This window comes from Phyllobates terribilis, unplaced genomic scaffold (assembly GCF_046119375.1).
Source record: "Phyllobates terribilis strain yellow unplaced genomic scaffold, ASM4611937v1 Scaffold_2__4_contigs__length_985480577, whole genome shotgun sequence".
Lineage (NCBI taxonomy): Eukaryota > Metazoa > Chordata > Amphibia > Anura > Dendrobatidae > Phyllobates > Phyllobates terribilis.
In genome coordinates, this window is record NW_027362762.1 from 850,822,137 (window position 1) to 850,839,123 (window position 16,987).

At 45.5% G+C, this 16,987-nt stretch overlaps 1 protein-coding gene across 1 annotated transcript in view; it reads left to right on the forward strand.

The window, feature by feature from the left end:
* The first annotated feature begins 4,220 nt into the window (after positions 1-4,220).
* The window catches only part of TRAF4 (TNF receptor associated factor 4), a 47,824-nt gene continuing 35,057 nt past the window's right edge, over positions 4,221-16,987 (forward strand). Inside the window, exon 1 of the mRNA XM_073667883.1 lies at positions 4,221-4,650. Within this exon, the coding sequence (XP_073523984.1) occupies positions 4,508-4,650 (143 nt within the window). The 5' untranslated portion in view covers positions 4,221-4,507. The remainder of the gene's footprint in view (positions 4,651-16,987) is intronic.

Genomic DNA, 16,987 nt, shown 5'->3' on the forward strand with positions numbered 1-16,987 from the left:
GATGTGAGGGAGTGGAATCAGTACCCAAATGTAGTTGCTGACACCAGTCCTCCATGTCTTTCTTAGAGCCGTTACCTTCCTCCGGGTGAGATGGAGGCAAGGGTTCCACAGATTGTATAGAATTTTGATTAGTGGTATATAATTTGGCTAGCGTGGCATACCGGGGCAGGTACACTTCCCTCTCCCCGATATTTATTATGCGAATGGGCACCCTCCCATGGCGTACATTGACCACCCCCCGTGCTGTCAAAATGGTGGGCCTACTGTCTGAGTAAACTGGTTCTACCATTGCCTGGTAATCTCTTCCTCTCAGACCAATAGCTGCCCGGCACCAAATCATCATTTCACTTTTTGGGGGCATGGCAATAGGAAAAGGGTCACACATTCTTACGCTACCAATCTCACCGCCGGAGAGTTCCACTTGTTGCCGTTGCATCAGTGCCCGGATCTCTTTCTGGAGCACCCGCTGCTCGCCGGAGCTGGCGTTCTTGGCAACCTGCTGTAAAAGGAAAATCACCTCTGCAAGACAATTTTCAATTACGTTAGTTCCTAGAGTTATTTTTGGGTGACTCTCATGTTTATCAATATCTACAATGATCAGTCCCTGTGCGGCCAGTTCGACTCTACCGATTTTGAGGGCCACCTCCTTAAATCCGATCTGTGGCACGGGCTGGCCATTGCTGGCGATGATACTCAAGTCGTCGTCAGGGTAGTGGGTAATATCCGAGTCATTCCAGTACTGCTTGAAGAGCACGTACGGGATGGTGGTGACCTGTGACCCGGTATCCAGTAGGGCACTCATGGGAATGCCATCCAGTACCACAGGCAAGACTGGACGTCCTCCCACATATGTCGCGCCAGTTCGATGGGCCTGGTGATCTTTTTCCTGGGGGTTGGCCCTCTACCCCAGGTTGTGCCCGTTTAAAGAACAGTACCTTTCCATATGTCCGGGTTGATTGCAGCGGCGGCAGATGGGTCGTCCGTCCTCGCTGTATCGGTCACTGGGTCTTCCTCTGGCCGGTGGGGTCCTCCTTGGTCGACGCCACGGGATGTCCTCCGGTCCGGATGCCAGCTGGATCTTCCCTGGGGTGGAAACCTGTAAAGACTGCACAGTTCGGGTTAGCGCAGCAACGCTCTTAGCTAGCTCTTGGACCTGATGGTGTAGGTCTGGAGCCGGGTCATTGTCCAAAGCCTGCGCATCAGCTCCCACAGGCCCTGCTGACAAGGGCGCCGCCTCCTGGTAGTAAGTGGTAGTGGGGCGTCTGTGGGTCACAACGCCACCTGGTGCCGGTTCTCGGAGCACCCGGATGGCTCTGTCCTTGAACTGTGCAAAGTCCAGATGGGGATCCTGTAAGGCCATTGCCCGCAACTGGGTTCGGTGGGCATTGCAATATAAACCCTCTATAAATTGTTCAGTCAACAGCCTGTCCTCGTTTCCCACCCCATCAGGGTCGGTCTGCTTTATGGCCCTCAGGGCCTCTTGTAGGTTTAGTGCATAGTCCCTTATACTCTCATGCGCTCGCTGCTTGCACCCGTAGAATCTAAGCTTAATCTCGGCTGAGGTGCGGGTATCAAAGGTGTCCTTCAGCCGGGTTAGTATCCCTGCGACAGTCTTCCTCCCAGGTGGCCAGGATTTTACTTCCCTTTTGGCTGCCCCGGTTAGTTGGGCCACCAGGATGCTCACTTTTTGCTCTTCTGTGAGGGGGTACACCTGGAAGAGGCTATCCAGCTTTTCTCTAAAGTCATGCAGGGTATGTGACTCCCCTGAGTACTGGGGTAGCCAAGCTGCTCCCGGGATATAGGGCATGGTGAAGGGCATAACTGCAGCAGCGGTAGCGCTGGCGGGGGTTGGGGCAGTGAAGCTCTCCTCCGTATCCGACATCTTCCTCCCCCCTAGTGGACCGTGGCCTACCTTGCGATGATCCTCTTCCGTAGGCCGCGGCTCCGCAGTGGATCGTCAGGGTTGAGGACCTTCCGTCGCGCTCCTGTGACGTCGGCGTCTGCTGGGCTCCTTCCAGGACCTTACGCAACGTCCGGACGTGAGGTGGGGCTTCAGTTCTCGCGCGCTTTCGGAGTCCACGCCCCTCTTCTTCCCGCGCGGCGTCCTCAAGATGGCGTCCAATGGCGGGAAAACACCACGGATGGCGGGAAGAAGGTCGAAGATGGCGCCGGATGGCGGGAAAACTTCGCGGATGGCGGGAAGAAGGTAGAAGATGGCGCCGGATGGCGGGAAACCTCCACGGATAGCGGGAATCTTCACCACTGGTAAGTTTGAACAGTCTTTGCTTTTCAGGCACGCAGTACCCGGTGGTTGCGGGCACGAAATCCTGCCGACTACGCCAAAGTTGACGCGCCCCTGGGCCTGTGTCGCGCTGCGTTGCGCATGCGGGAGCCTACCCGGAGCCGGATCAGTGGAGGGTTGTGGTCTCGTGGCGGTGACCCGGTCCGTGCCCAGGGAGTCAAACTAGACGGCAGTCTATTAGTAGTAAATAGTTGATGACTACGCCACCCGTTGAGTGCAGCCAGGGAGCTGCTGCTGCAGGGCAGACCGCTGAGGCCGGTGGTAGGATTGTGCAGCGTGATAGTATAACCCCCAACGGGAGGGGTATGGCCTCAGGGCAGCCGACGTGGATGATGGGGGTAGCAGGAACCACTCAGAGACGGTACAGTGTAGTTCAGGGTCTTTACTGGTAACAACGATAGACCCTCCCGGAGTACTTGCTAGCAAACGGGGCCTGGTCAGTCTTTGAGCAGATGGGATCTCCCCTGGCCAGGCGTAGTTGTAGGCCTCACAAACTGACTGTACTCTTCTGGCTACCTTGCTAGAAGCTGATGTAAGTAGCCCACGTCCCTGAGTGTACCGTGTGGTGCTCACCCGTATGGCCGGTGACTCGGGGCCTTCTAATGGCTTCCGCTCCACGATGGCGGTGCTGGTCCCACGCGTGTGACCGTGCCTTCGGGCTTCTGGGCCAGAGGACCTGAAATCCCCTGCCTGACGGATTCTGCTGCTGGGTAGAAGTTAGTCCCCACAGCCTCGGACTCCGGGTCCGGTAAAGAATCTTCTTAGTCAGGGCGAGCGCTGCAGCTGCCAGCCCCTGACTCCTTGGAACTCTCCTGTTTCCTATGCTGCTTCTTGTCTCCACTCTCCTTGTCTGACTCACCCTGCCTCAGCCCCGGGTTTATACAGGGGAAGTTCTTCCCCTCCCAAGACTGGGCAGGAGGTGTGGCATGCACAGGATCCCTGACCAAAGGACCTCCCACCTGCTCTCAGACATAACATTACATTACTGTGGAAAACCAGACCCCTGGGGTGCCACATTTGTACTTGTGCCCATACTGGCTGGTGACCGGTTCATGCAGCGTTATGTGAATACCCTATTTATTATACTGATGGCTGGACCGTAGAATACAAGCACTTTTCACCATTTACCCTTTGTCTCCTCTGTTTCCTCATAGATTGTAAGCTTGTGATCAGGGCCCTCACTCCTCCTGTAACTGTTGAGTTGTGTTATCCTGTAATGTCTTTATTGTCTGTACAAGTCCCCTCGTAAATGCAGAGTGCTGCGGAATATGTTGGCGCTATAGAAATAAATATTATTATCATTAGTCGTCCGGCGTGACATCACATGTGCGTCACCCTGCAATGATGACATCACGCCTGGCTAATCAATGGAAGGGCTGTGAATGCAGGCAGGTAGCTCATGGTGGCTCAGTGGTTAGCACTGCAGCCTTGCAGCGCTGGGGTCCTGGGTTCAAATCCCACCAAGAACAACATCAGCAAGGAGTTTGTGTGGGTTTCCTCCAGGTTTTCTGGTTTCCTCCCACACTCCAAAGACATAGTTATAGGGAATCTAGATTGTGAGCCCCAAAGGGGACAGTGATGATAATGTCTGTAAAGTGCTGTGGAATTAATGGCGCTATATAAAAATAAAGATTATTATTATTATTCTCAGAGCTCTAGTCCAACATGGCCAATAAAATTAAGAGGATAGGTCTCGATTACTGCAAGAAAGAGAATATTAGTAAGAAAATGTACCAAAAGAATATGCATGATAAAGACTGAGCACTAGTGACACTACAGCTGGAGCCGCGAGGATGGGAGTCGTAGTGTGCACAGCCCTCCGCTCTGTCTGTCACTGTCCTCTGTGTGCTATGCTCCGCAGCGCCACCTGTCGGGGGACCTGTAGAGTGTCACGCAGTCCCCTCCCTGCCGCCGTGCGGAGGAGGGGCGGGCAGGCAGGGCTGGATGTACCTTGAGCAGCTGAGCTGGAGCAGACAGAGCAAGTGCTGGGAGAGAGACAGCTGGAAGGAGCCGCGGCTGAGGAGACACCCGGATCCTGCCCCTGCTCTGCTGCCCCCCTGGATGCCCTGCGCTCCCGTCTTGGAGGTGACACCTACTTTCTGCACGCCCCGAGCTGCAGGGAGAAGTGGCGAGTGACACGGGCGACCTTGGACGTGCAGCCGCCTCCCTCCGCTCCTGCGCTCCTTGTGCCGCTGCTGCCACAAGATGCCGGGCTATGACTACAAGTTCCTGGAGAAGCTCAGGCGCAAGTTAATTTGCCCATTGTGTGGCAAGGCAATGAGGGAGCCCGTGCAAGTGTCCACCTGTGGGCACCGCTTCTGTGACACCTGCCTGCAGGAGTTCCTCAGGTAAGCAGGAGGGGGCAGTGCCAGTGTGCTGACAGCTCCTTGTAGCCTTTCTTCTGGTGCCTGTGCCAGTCTGCCTCTTTATGCCCTGCTGCCATGTCACTGCTGGCCTGTGCCCCTCATGCTCCCCACAGGCTGCCACTTTCCAGGATATGTGTTGAGCGTGGGCTGCACACCTGTAATGACCGTCACTGTGGGCTCATGGCGCCCTGTGACATAACCGCGACCCCACTGTCACCAAAAAGTCCACGAGTGAAATATATGATTGCAGGTTGTAACCTAAGGTGAATTTTCCATCATAGACCGCGCAGTGTAAGAAGTGCTGACCTGCTGCTCCTCACCCGGCTGCAGTTTGGCTTTTTCTTCTTGCAAGTGGGGCAAATCTTTTGGTTTTGCTCCTTGTCTATCAAGCGTCCAAAATTGGTGTATAGTGGTAGACTTCAATCTCCATCTTATCCAACCAGTATTGATCCCCCGCAATGGGAAGGGTCAAATGCAAAACTGCATTGAATTTTGGGAATTAATAGAAAATCGAAAAAATCTTTTAGGGAAAATTGTATGGGAGAGATTACGGATATTTGCAATGATGAGAGTAATTTTTTTTAAGGCGCTATAGATGTGTCTGATTCCAGCCAAAACAACCAATATTGATCCCCTGTGATGGGAGTTGTTACATCTTGACAAATGCAAAACTGCCTCCAATTTTGGGAATTTATAAAAAATAACAAAATTTGTTAGGAAAAATTGTAAGGGAAAGAGTGTGGATGTAAGAAATGATGAGTGATTTCTCCATGCAGAGTTGTCCCCAGTATTGATAATATTCTCCATTGCTCTTTTATCTAATTCTAGTTCTAAACTAACTTCTCTCCAGCAAATAAAAGTGTAGAACCAATGATTTTACTACCGTAGACCATGAATAATGGTAATTGATTGTTACGTGCTTGGCCAGATTTACACCTGCTGGATTGTATTGACATATTCTCTCTTTTTTCCAGTAAACCCATCCCAGCCCTCGGGAGCTTAGGCTGTTGTACTGGTTTTAGTTTGAGGCAGGTTGGATGAATGTCAATGTAATGAAGTGAATGGAGCAGCAGGACGCTCATTGTGTTGCATTGTTGCTGGTTGTCAACAAACACAAGGCTGGAAAGTGTATGAGTTGGGTTATGAAGCAGAGGAAATGCACATCAATGTGGTGGAAATAGGTGAATAATGTAGAGAACAAGGGGCTCTTGTGCCCTGCACCTAATTCCTTTGTTCAGATCCTTTGCTGCCTCTTACAGTCAGGAGGATTTACAGTGTCTTCCACTCTTCTGTTGCTTGTAAAACTGCCAAAATCCATCATCTATGGTGCCAGGGCTATTCCCCAGGCACTTACTACAGATGCACTAACTCGTTTGCTTACACTGTAGTCAGTGAGATTCCTCTTATTCACTTTTCATAATCAGCTTTGATTGCAAGCTCTTGTCATTTCATGCAATTGAAACTCTGCTTACGCTATGTACATTGTGATATGATGGGCAGTCGTGGCATGCCAGGGCGTAAAGATGGGCTCACATTGGTTTGCAATCTAGTAATTACATTGGATTAGGGTCATTCGCCAACATAAAAGTCAATTTTCCAATGGTCAGTGGATCACAATGTTGTAATCCTTTAGATCTACTACTTTTATATGTGATTGAAACCATTAAAAATGCCCAAACTTTGAGGCTGAAACTGATCTCAACCAGTGCTATGCTAGAGGGTGGGAAATGAATCAGTGTATGTTTCTATACCCATATCCATATAGGCTGTTTATTTATTATACTCACTTATACAGCGCCATCATATTCCACAGAGCTTTACAGATACAGTCATCACTGTCCCCATTGGGGCTCACAATCTAGATTCCCTATCAGTATGTCTTTGGAGTGTGGGAGGAAACTGGAGAACCCAGAGGAAACCCACGCAAACACATGGAGAACATACTCCTTGCTGATGTTGTCCTTGGTGGGATTTGACCCCAGGACCCAACCACAGTGCTAAACACTGAGCCAACATGCTGTTATGAGGATACACTTCATTGACCTTTATCCAGGTACTGGATTTGAGGTTATGTGCACACAGAATTTTTGGAGGAGTTTTATGGAGCGAGTCCGCTCCGAAAAAAAACATCTGAAAAATTGCTCAAAAATGCTTGCTGGTCATATGTTTAGTCTTTTGAGCATTTCTTTCTTTTGATTCAGGTTTTGAAAAGCACCAGGTGGGAAAAAAGAGAGTGCATGTCACTTGATTGAAGTATATCCTGATGGAAAATGCTCCAAATTAGTCACTATTCAATCAGAAGGCTGCAGAAAACGCTTTCAAAACCAATTTAGGAAACAAAACTCCACTACAAAACTCACCCAAAAAAACTCTGTGTGCACATACCCTTATAACCACAAGAAAAACCTTTTACATTCCAAGACTGAGCTTGAACTCATCTGAGAGTTTATCCCTGTAATTTACCCACAAATGTTAAAAGTGGCATACCCTTTTATTTTTCAATACTGTTATGTCTTCCTTTGCCACTGGTAACAGCATATCACGAGTTAATATTTTTACTACCATTTTCTTATTGCCTTTGTCTCTTTGTCATAATAGTCCTGGCTGACTTAGATTCCTACGTTGGGCTGTCATTATGTAATGACCATTGCTCACCTAAGAAAAGTTTATGTCGCTCAGAAAGTTAGCACGTAGCTGCATGTAGGCATCATCTACTGCCCTGGAAATGTGTTTAGGATATGGTGGTATTTGGGTGATGAGTTGTGGATACCCCTCACTATTTGTGGTCAGATTTATAAGGTGTGTATGTAAGGAGGGATGTTGAACCTCTAGAGCAGGGTTCCCCAACTCCAGTCCTCAAGGCCCACCAACAGGTCATGTTTTCAGGATTTCCTTAGTATTACACAGGTGATAATTGCATCACCTGCACAGGCAATAATTCCATCACCTGTGCAATACTAAGGAAATCCTGAAAACATGACCTGTTGGTGGGCCTTGAGGACTGGAGTTGGGGAACCCTGCTCTAGAGTATTGATCTTGTAACGTTACAGGCAGGTTACGTGTGAGTAACACTACAATCTGCTCTAATGCCTCAGCGGGATCCACCCATATGCCCCCCAGATATACACCTCATGCTTAATGTTGTCAGGGAGGAGAAGAGCACTTTCATGCTTTGGTTCGGCTACTGATGTCAGCTCCTTAAGACTCTGAGAAGTAGTTTACCAGTGTGTAATCCTATAAAATGAGGATATGAGCATTGTCAGAAAACTTTTAATGACATTAGAAAGTTTTGACATCAATTCTGTTTCCTTTTCTTTTGATGTCCTGAAAAAAAAAATCAATTATATCCTTAGATTTTAAATTCCAGTGATTGTGATCAGGGGATAAAGCATGTGGTGTCTAGCAGGGGAATTGATGAAATCATAAGCATTAAGCACGTATTAACATGTGGCTTTTGTTGTTGGTTTTACTGCAGATTTACCCATTTCAGGACAATAGGTAGACGCCATGATTTTGTTTTCTGTGATAAATACGCCATGCTCTGACTTTAATATAAGCATTTTACTGTATTTTGTGTGACCACATGCTTCAGATTTCTGGCAGTATATATTGACCATTTTCTATCTATATTGAGCTCCTCCAAATGTCAGGGGGGAAGAATGGGCAAATAGGTTGCTCTGAAGGATAAGTGCCACCAGACATGACTGGCTGCCACTGGTAGGGATGCCCTAAGTCTTCTCTGACAATGTTGGGTGGTGGGTCGATTTTGTTATGATCTGCTACAAGCACTAAGGAAAGACAGGAGATCTGTCCCTACAATAGAACTAAACTGGATCCCTACGATGTAACGGGGAACCTGATCCTGCGATCAGACCCGCTAAAGTCCTCAGCTAGTCTGTATGAAGACCTATAGATGCAAGGGAGGGATCCCTACAAGAACTAGGGACTGGGATAAAGTTGGACACCTCCTAGCAGAAATTGTAGCAGTAAAAGACAAACACACAACATAGAACATAGAGGTCAGAAGACCTAGCAAAACTAACAGAGAAAGGTAACAGAGTACCAAGCTAGCTCAAGAGTAGTAATTACAATGAAGTCCAGCAAGGCAGGAGGGCGGAGCCGGATTAAATAGCAAAAAAGGTCATGTGACCAGCAAACAAGAAAAAAACCAACAGGAGAGTTCTAACAGTACCCCCTCTTTTAAGAGGATCCTCCGGATCCCCTAGACCCGGGCTTATCAGGAAACCTCCTGTGAAACGCTCTGACAAGTCTGGAAGCAGAAACATCATCCGCCCTCACCCATGAGTTATCCTCGGGTCCGAAACCCTTCCAAGCGACGAGATACTGCAAACTCCCTCTATACCGTCTAGAATTTAGGATGCGGGAAATTTCATATTCCCCGTCCTCCACCACCGGAGGAACAGTGGCAGAGGCGTCACCAACCGACACATCAGCTCTTATCAACAGAGAAACATGAAACACCGGATTAATCTTCCAGGAGGTAGGAACCTCCAACCTAACAGCAGATTGGTTAACTATCTGAAGCACCTTAAAGGGCCCTACAAACTTGGGACCCAATTTTTTAGAAGGAATCCTCAATCGCAGATTCTTAGAGGACAACCAAACCATGTCACCAATAGCAAACGAAACCTCTTGCCGTTTCCTATCAAAGTACCTCTTAGATTTTTTGTTAGCCTCCTGAAGATTATCACGCACATCCGTCCAAACTCTCTCCAAATCACCGGAAAAACTCTCCTCCTCAGGCACAGCCGATACCAATTTGGAGAATGACCCAAAAGACGGATGTCTCCCAGAGCAAAAAAAAGGCGAACAACCAGCAGAAGAGGATGTATGGTTGTTAAGAGCAAACTCAGCAAGTGGCAGAAACTCAGACCACCCCTCCTGATTGTCTGCCACAAAACAACTGCTCAACATCCTGATTCTTCCTTTCTGTCAGGCCATTAGACTCAGGATGATATCCGGATGAAAACGACAAATGAACTCCCAACCTGTCACAAAAGGCACGCCAAAAACGAGCCACGAACTGAGGTCCCCTATCAGAAACAATGTCAGTAGGAACGCCATGTAGTCTGACAATTTCCTTGACAAAGGCCTTAGCGAGTGTCTTAGCGCAAGGCAGTTTGATGAAGGGAACCAAGTGACACATCTTGCTAAAATGGTCCACGACCACCCAGATGACCATGAAACCTTCAGAGGGGGGAAGGTCAGTAATAAAGTCCATAGCCAGATGTGTCCAAGGTGCACTAGGAACCTCCAGAGGGCAAAGCAACCCCGCAGCAGGAGCATGCAAAGACTTAGATCTAGCACACACAGTACATTGACGCACCCACTTAATGACTTCCTTCTGCCATCCAGGCCACCAAAAACTGCGACCCACAAGTCTCTTGGTCTCAGAAATTCCTGGATGACCCGCCAACCGAGACTCATGACACTCAACAAACAAATCTCTCCTAAAGGTACTAGGCACAAACAACCTCCCATGGGGAGTGTTAGATGGGGCATTCTCCTGAGCTTTAAGAATCTCATCCTCCAAAACGGAGTCCAAAGCAGCAATCACAACACCTTCTTGTAAAATGCTCTCCTCCTCCTCCTCAGCACCGACCATGGGAGAAAAGCTGCGAGACAAAGCATCCGTTTTAACATTCTTGGTACCCGGGATGTAAGTAACGGAAAAATTAAACCGTGAGAAAAAAAGTGCCCACCTAGCCTGACGGGCATTCAAGCACTTGGCAGCATCAAGATAGATCAGATTTTTATGATCAGTGAAAACCTGAATGGGAAATTCAGCACCTTCCAAGAGATGACGCCAGTGTTCAAATGCGAGTTTAATAGCCAGCAATTCCCGATTACCAATATCGTAATTAAGTTCAGTCTCAGAAAATTTTTTTGAAAAAAAGGCACAGGGATGTACTCCATCCTTGCTTTCCTGAGACAACACCGCACCGACCCCCACAGAAGAAGCATCAATCTCAACCAAAAACGGCTTAGTCACATCAGGCTGCATAAGGATGGGAGCAGAGGTGAACCTCTCCTTTAGAAACACAAAAGCTTCAATGGCCTCAGAAGTCCACTGAACCGCATTAGCACCTTTCCTGGTGAGATCGGTCAGCGGTTTGACAATAATAGAAAAATTTTTTTATGAATTTTCTGTAATAATTGGCGAAACCCAAAAACCTCTGTATCGATTTCAAACCAATAGGCCTAGGCCATTCCTGCACAGCTTGAACGTTAACCGGGTCCATCTCAAAACCTTCACTGGAGATAATGTAGCCCAAAAAACTAATTCTCTGTACAGCGAACTCACATTTCTCTAGCTTAGCAAAAAGCGAATTGTCCATTAATAACTGTAAAACCTCACGTACCCTCCGCCAATGAGACTCCAGATCAGGCGAATAAATCAGAATGTCATCCAAATACACAACCACATTTTTGCTGATCAAAGGTCTAAGGATGTCATTAATAAGATTCTGAAAAAATGCTGGAGCATTGGTAAGACCAAAAAGCATAACCAGATTCTCAAAATGACCCACAGGAGTGTTAAAAGCAGTCTTCCATTCATCACCCTCCTTCATGCGCAACAAATTGTATGCCCCCCGGAGATCAATTTTAGAGAACCACTTGGCCCCCACTAACTGGTTAAACAAATCAGGAATCAATGGCAGTGGGTAAGGATTGCGTACAGTAATTTTATTAATCTCACGAAAGTCCAGACAAGGACGTAAACCGCCATCTTTTTTTTTTACAAAAAAAAATCCAACAGCCACAGGAGACTTGGAAGGCCTAATGTGACCGGCGGCCAAGCTTGTCTGTATGTATTCCTCCAAAGCCTTTCTCTCAGGAATAGTAAGATTAAATAAACGACTTTTAGGAAGAGTCGCTCCAGGGACAAATTCAATGGTACAATCATAGTCTCTATGGGGAGGCAAAATTTGTGACTCCTCCTCAGAAAAAACTCTCCAAAAATCCTGAATAGGTACAGGTAATTCCCCTTTTTCCACCGCACCAATACGTCCGTTACAACACTTGTCATAACATTTAGGGCTCCAGGACTTAATTTCATTGGTAGACCAATCCAGTACAGGATTGTGCAATTTTAACCAGGGCAACCCCAAAATTACTGGAGAAGGCAAATTATTTAATACTACCAAATCCAAATTCTCTTGATGAATACCATTAATAGTGAGGGGAAATTCACAGACCTTGTGAGTAACACTCTTCAAGGGAGAGCCATCAACAGAAACCACAGCAATAGGGGATGACAAAGGTTTAGGTTTTAATGTAAGTTTTTCCAAGAATCCCCCATCAATCACATTCAGAGTAGAACCACAATCCACAAATACCCGAAATTCAATTAATTTTTCCTGGCCAGCGGTAGTAGCAGATAGGAATACTCCCTTAGTATTTAAACAGGCTATACGTGCATGACTGACCATTTTTTTTTCTTTGTTCATACGAAGCACACAGTTCTTAATGAAATGACCAGAATTTCCGCAATAGAAGCACAAACCTCCAGAAAGCCTGCGGTCTTTTTCCTGAGAGCGGGGTGCCATCGCCCCAATCTCCATCGGCTCTCCTTTGTCAGCACAGACCCTCTCAAGACTCGGAGCTGACATGGCAGAGGATTTACTCTCATTAACCCTTGCACGCAGTCTCCTGTCCACCCGTATAGCTAATTGCATTGCCTCCTGCAAGTTTCCAGGTGTGGGATAAGCAATCAGCAAATCCTTAACCCTTTCACCTAGCCCTGCAAGAAACAAACTTTTCAAAGCTGAATCGTTCCACCCCACCTGGGCAGACCACCGACGGAAGTGAGAACAATATTTTTCCACATTACCTGATCCCTGCCTCAGATGTCTCAATTCAGACTCAGCAGATGAGACCCGATCAGGATCATCGTACAACAAACCCAAAGCAGAAAAAAAACTATCCACTGATCTAAAGCACGGATCACTAGGTTGGAGAGAAAAGGCCCATCCCTGAGGATCTTTGCGCAAAAGTGACATTATGAACCCTATGCGCTGTGATTCATCACCAGAGGATCTGGGTCTTAAACGAAAATTCAATAAACAACCATTTTTAAAAGAAAAAAAATCTTGTTGTTCACCGAAAAATAGATCAGGCAGACGTACCTTTGGCTCCACAAAATGTGCTCCAGAACAGCTACTCACGTGTTGTTGGAGCTTGGCCACCTCCAGAGAGAGTCCCTGCAAGCGTTGAGCCAAATCTTGAACCGAGACCATGATGGAAACTGGAGGTCTTTCCTTAGAGAAATTTTTTTCTTTTTGGGCTGGACTTACTGTTATGATCTGCTACAAGCACTAAGGAAAGACAGGAGATCTGTCCCTACAATAGAACTAAACTGGATCCCTACGATGTAACGGGGAACCTGATCCTGCGATCAAACCCGCTAAAGTCCTCAGCTAGTCTGTACGAAGACCTATAGATGCAAGGGAGGGATCCCTACAAGAACTAGGGACTGGGATAAAGTTGGACACCTCCTAGCAGAAATTGTAGCAGTAAAAGACAAACACACAACATAGAACATAGAAGTCAGAAGACCTAGCAAAACTAACAGAGAAAGGTAACAGAGCACCAAGCTAGCTCAAGAGTAGTAATTACAATGAAGTCCAGCAAGACCAGGAGGGCGGAGCCGGATTAAATAGGCAAAAAAGGTCATGTGACCAGCAAACAAGAAAAAAACCAACAGGAGAGTTCTAACAGATTTCATGAGAGATGAGCCACTGCCAGAAGAGTGTCGCACCTACTTTTAGTATAACAATGTCGAAAATACATGAACAAGATCAGTGTGCAGGTGTATGAGGGATGCGGAGAAATAATTGTTGGCTGAATGAGCATTTGGCCAATTATAATCATATAACCAACTTTACCTGTGTCTAGTGTAAACTTTTTTTTGCTTAAACTTACTCTAAATTGATATCCTAGTGACAGATAAAGTTATATGGGTTATATGGTAAACTGTTTATTTGCTAAAAATAGTAAATACCAAAGAGTCAGTTCTTTTAGTGTCACAAAAAGTCAAGTGATTAGGATTTACTCCCCGTCCCCTAAAAGCTCAAAATGATGCTGAACGTCAGTATATGAACAAATACCTACAAGTATGTATATATTTTCACACAAACCATTATACGTTAATGATTAATTCCCATTGAAAGTTATCACCTAACATCTTTTCAAAAATAACATTATTGCACCAAAAGGCAATTCTGGAAAGTTGGTTATAGCCTACTACGTGGATTCTTGTTTTTGCTTTTAGTTGCTCTTTAGTAGTCCATTTGGTCCATGAATTTCACGCTGAAGGGAGTTAGTCTGTAAATCATCAGGTACGACTCCTTCAGATATGCAATATTTATTAATTTAATCACTTATAGAGCGCCATTAATTTCACAGCGCTTTACAGACGTTATCATCACTGTCCCCATTGAGGCTCCCTATCAGTATATCTTTGGCGTATGGGAGGAAACCAGAGAAGATACAAACTCCTTACAGATGTTGTCCTTGGTTCATGTAATAAGATTCTGGACAAAAAATTAGCAGAAATTACAATTCCAGCATCATGGACGACATTTTCTGAAATCTCACTAGCTCACTCAAGCGTAAATCCGCTGCTGATTTGAAATCTGCTCCATTTGTATTCTGGATTGCACCTTTTGCAGTGTAACCCGTTTCCAAATCACTGCAGGTTCTTGTAGAAGAATTTTTTTCCCATCAACATTCAACACCATTATTCTGATTGCCTGTGCCAAACAATAGTGCAATAGGAGCTTCAGAAAACTCAACCCAACATCCCCCCGCCTACAAATTGTATAGGTGAAGGCTATCACAACTTGTCAGATAAAGAAGCTGGATCCTTATTCTCCCCTGCAATGTTGGCTCCGCACTAAAAACTTTGAGGCATTGTATCCGCAGGAAGGTTTTGACCTAACGAACACTTGGTAGCCACTAGTAACCAAGAATGGTCAGAGCTATGTTTCTGACTGTGTAAATTGGTGGACCTTACTGTTGTTGGTCAGTTAGACATACTAGGACACACTAACTACTAATAAGTTGGGATGGATTCCTCACCACCCCCCCCAAAAAAACTTGAGACTTTGTTCTTTTAAAGATGCCTCAAATTCTTCACTCTGCATGAGATTATTAATAGAGGAGAATAGAGCGATGATTAATATTTAGTTGTCCACCTCCTCCTCATATAACGCAGATTAACCCTTTAGTGAACCCGAAAAAAAATATTGGAAAGTTGCATAAAAACCAATTCCACATTGTGCTCTCTTCAGTGTTTGGATTTTTTCATCACGCAGCAATGTCACCCTATAATTCCATCAGCAGTGAATAGACTTGAATACAAACACATGGGCCATGCACATGGTGAACAAGTCTGTAGGACAGTGTTCACACCACCAGAAGACTGAAACACACAAGGACACAGTAAAACAAACATATAAAAATACTCTGTTGTAAAAAAGTAACAGTAAACAGCAAGTGCTAGTAAGAAGGTGATAAAAAACAGGGTATTTAGTTTCCACGTTTTTTTCAAAAAATCTATACTAAGCCGCTCTACCAACGTCAAGGTAACCCAGATCAGAGCAGTCCCTTAGTATACATTTTTTGCAAAAAACGTGTCAACTAAATACCCTGTTTTTTATCACCTTTTTACTAGCACTTGCTGTTTACTGTTACTTTTTTACAACAGAGTATTTTTATACGTTTGTTTTACTGTGTCCTTGTGTGTTTCAGCAGTGAATTAGACGCAGACTGCAGGCTGTAGCTAGCTGACCGGGATGCTGTGGAGAGTTTGGGATTCAAGCTCTGGGGGTGCTACTGTTCTGTAGAAAGTTCTCGTTAATACTCCTTGTTCTGTTTAAGTTATGTGAAACCGTTCAACCTCGGCAAATATTTGCTCATATTACAAGCAAGTTCATCCACAATTATCCTGCTCTATGTTCTTATGCTTTTCACCTCTTGGAATAGATGGTGGAGCTTTCGGATAACCCTGAAGGAGGTCGTTACAAATAGTCCATTTTGAAGGCTACAATGATAAATGTATTTGTCTATAAGTTATAGGACTATATGAGGAGCAGACTTCATCTTCAGAATGACCGTACGTCCGAGGTGACTAGATTAATGCAGGATAATTTGACAGGCTGGATATACTGGTATATATCACACATTGCGGCAGAATGTATTTGAAGAGCTGATGGACTGTTAAACTTTAAGTTAATGACCCTCATTTATTTGCCTCTGCTTCCAGGTTCTTTATGTCTAGTGTAAATCAGATAGCCTATTCCAAAATTACGTACATTAACAAATGAGGCTGTTGAGTTTGAGTTGAGAGACCCACAGCGAGTCCGTATATCATGGTTCGTACGCAGACTGTGTTTCATGGGCACCTAAACTCAATTGTGTGAATATTCAGTATTAGCCGTGGCTGGAAAATATGCATCTCCATAGACTTACAGCTGACCAACAAGAAGATGAGCACCGTATTTGGGATCCATGTTTTACAAGGTCATAGTTGAATTTAGTGAGTCTGAAAACACAGTTTTATCATGTTGAATCTCTAGTCTAGGATGACATTAGAAAATGTTAGTAACTGGTAGCTTATTATTTTATATGTAAGCCTCTGATTATACTGATCCATATTTCAGTGGATTCTAATAGACACTAACAGACCCTATTGAATTTTCACAGCAAGAATAGTGCTGCAGATAGAATTCAGACAGTTTGACAGAAACTTTGATGGAATTTTAGAACGTTACAGTGACAAAAGCCTTTGGAGACATTTAATCGTGCCGATCACAAAGATAAACAACTGCTGGTTGGCTACATGCAAGCTGATGAGCTGTTGTTTAATGGCCTGTCTACACTGGTCAATGTGCTGCCAAGAATGTTGTTTTTTTACAGGATAACCATACTTTCAAGTAACTTCAGAATAAGCTGTCCTGTGTGTTCACATGAAGAGATACAAAATTTCTGGCCATTATTTGACTTGTATCTTGCATCATTGCCAATTTTTACATCTACAGGCCCTACCACTTAGTTTGTAATTGACATTGACCGTTAGCTGGTGAGAGAAGACTAGCTGCTATGATGGCTCCCATGCACAGAACATAGAAAGGTTTTCCTGCTTTTTATTCCCTTTTAGCACCCTAGATAACTGTCATGCTGCTGCACATTCTATTATATAGGAGTCCTGAACTGTCTGGATGTGAATCAAGCTCTGGGATGAGGTAAAAGACTTGTTAGAATGCTCAACACAATCTTTCTGTGTCTCCCTCTG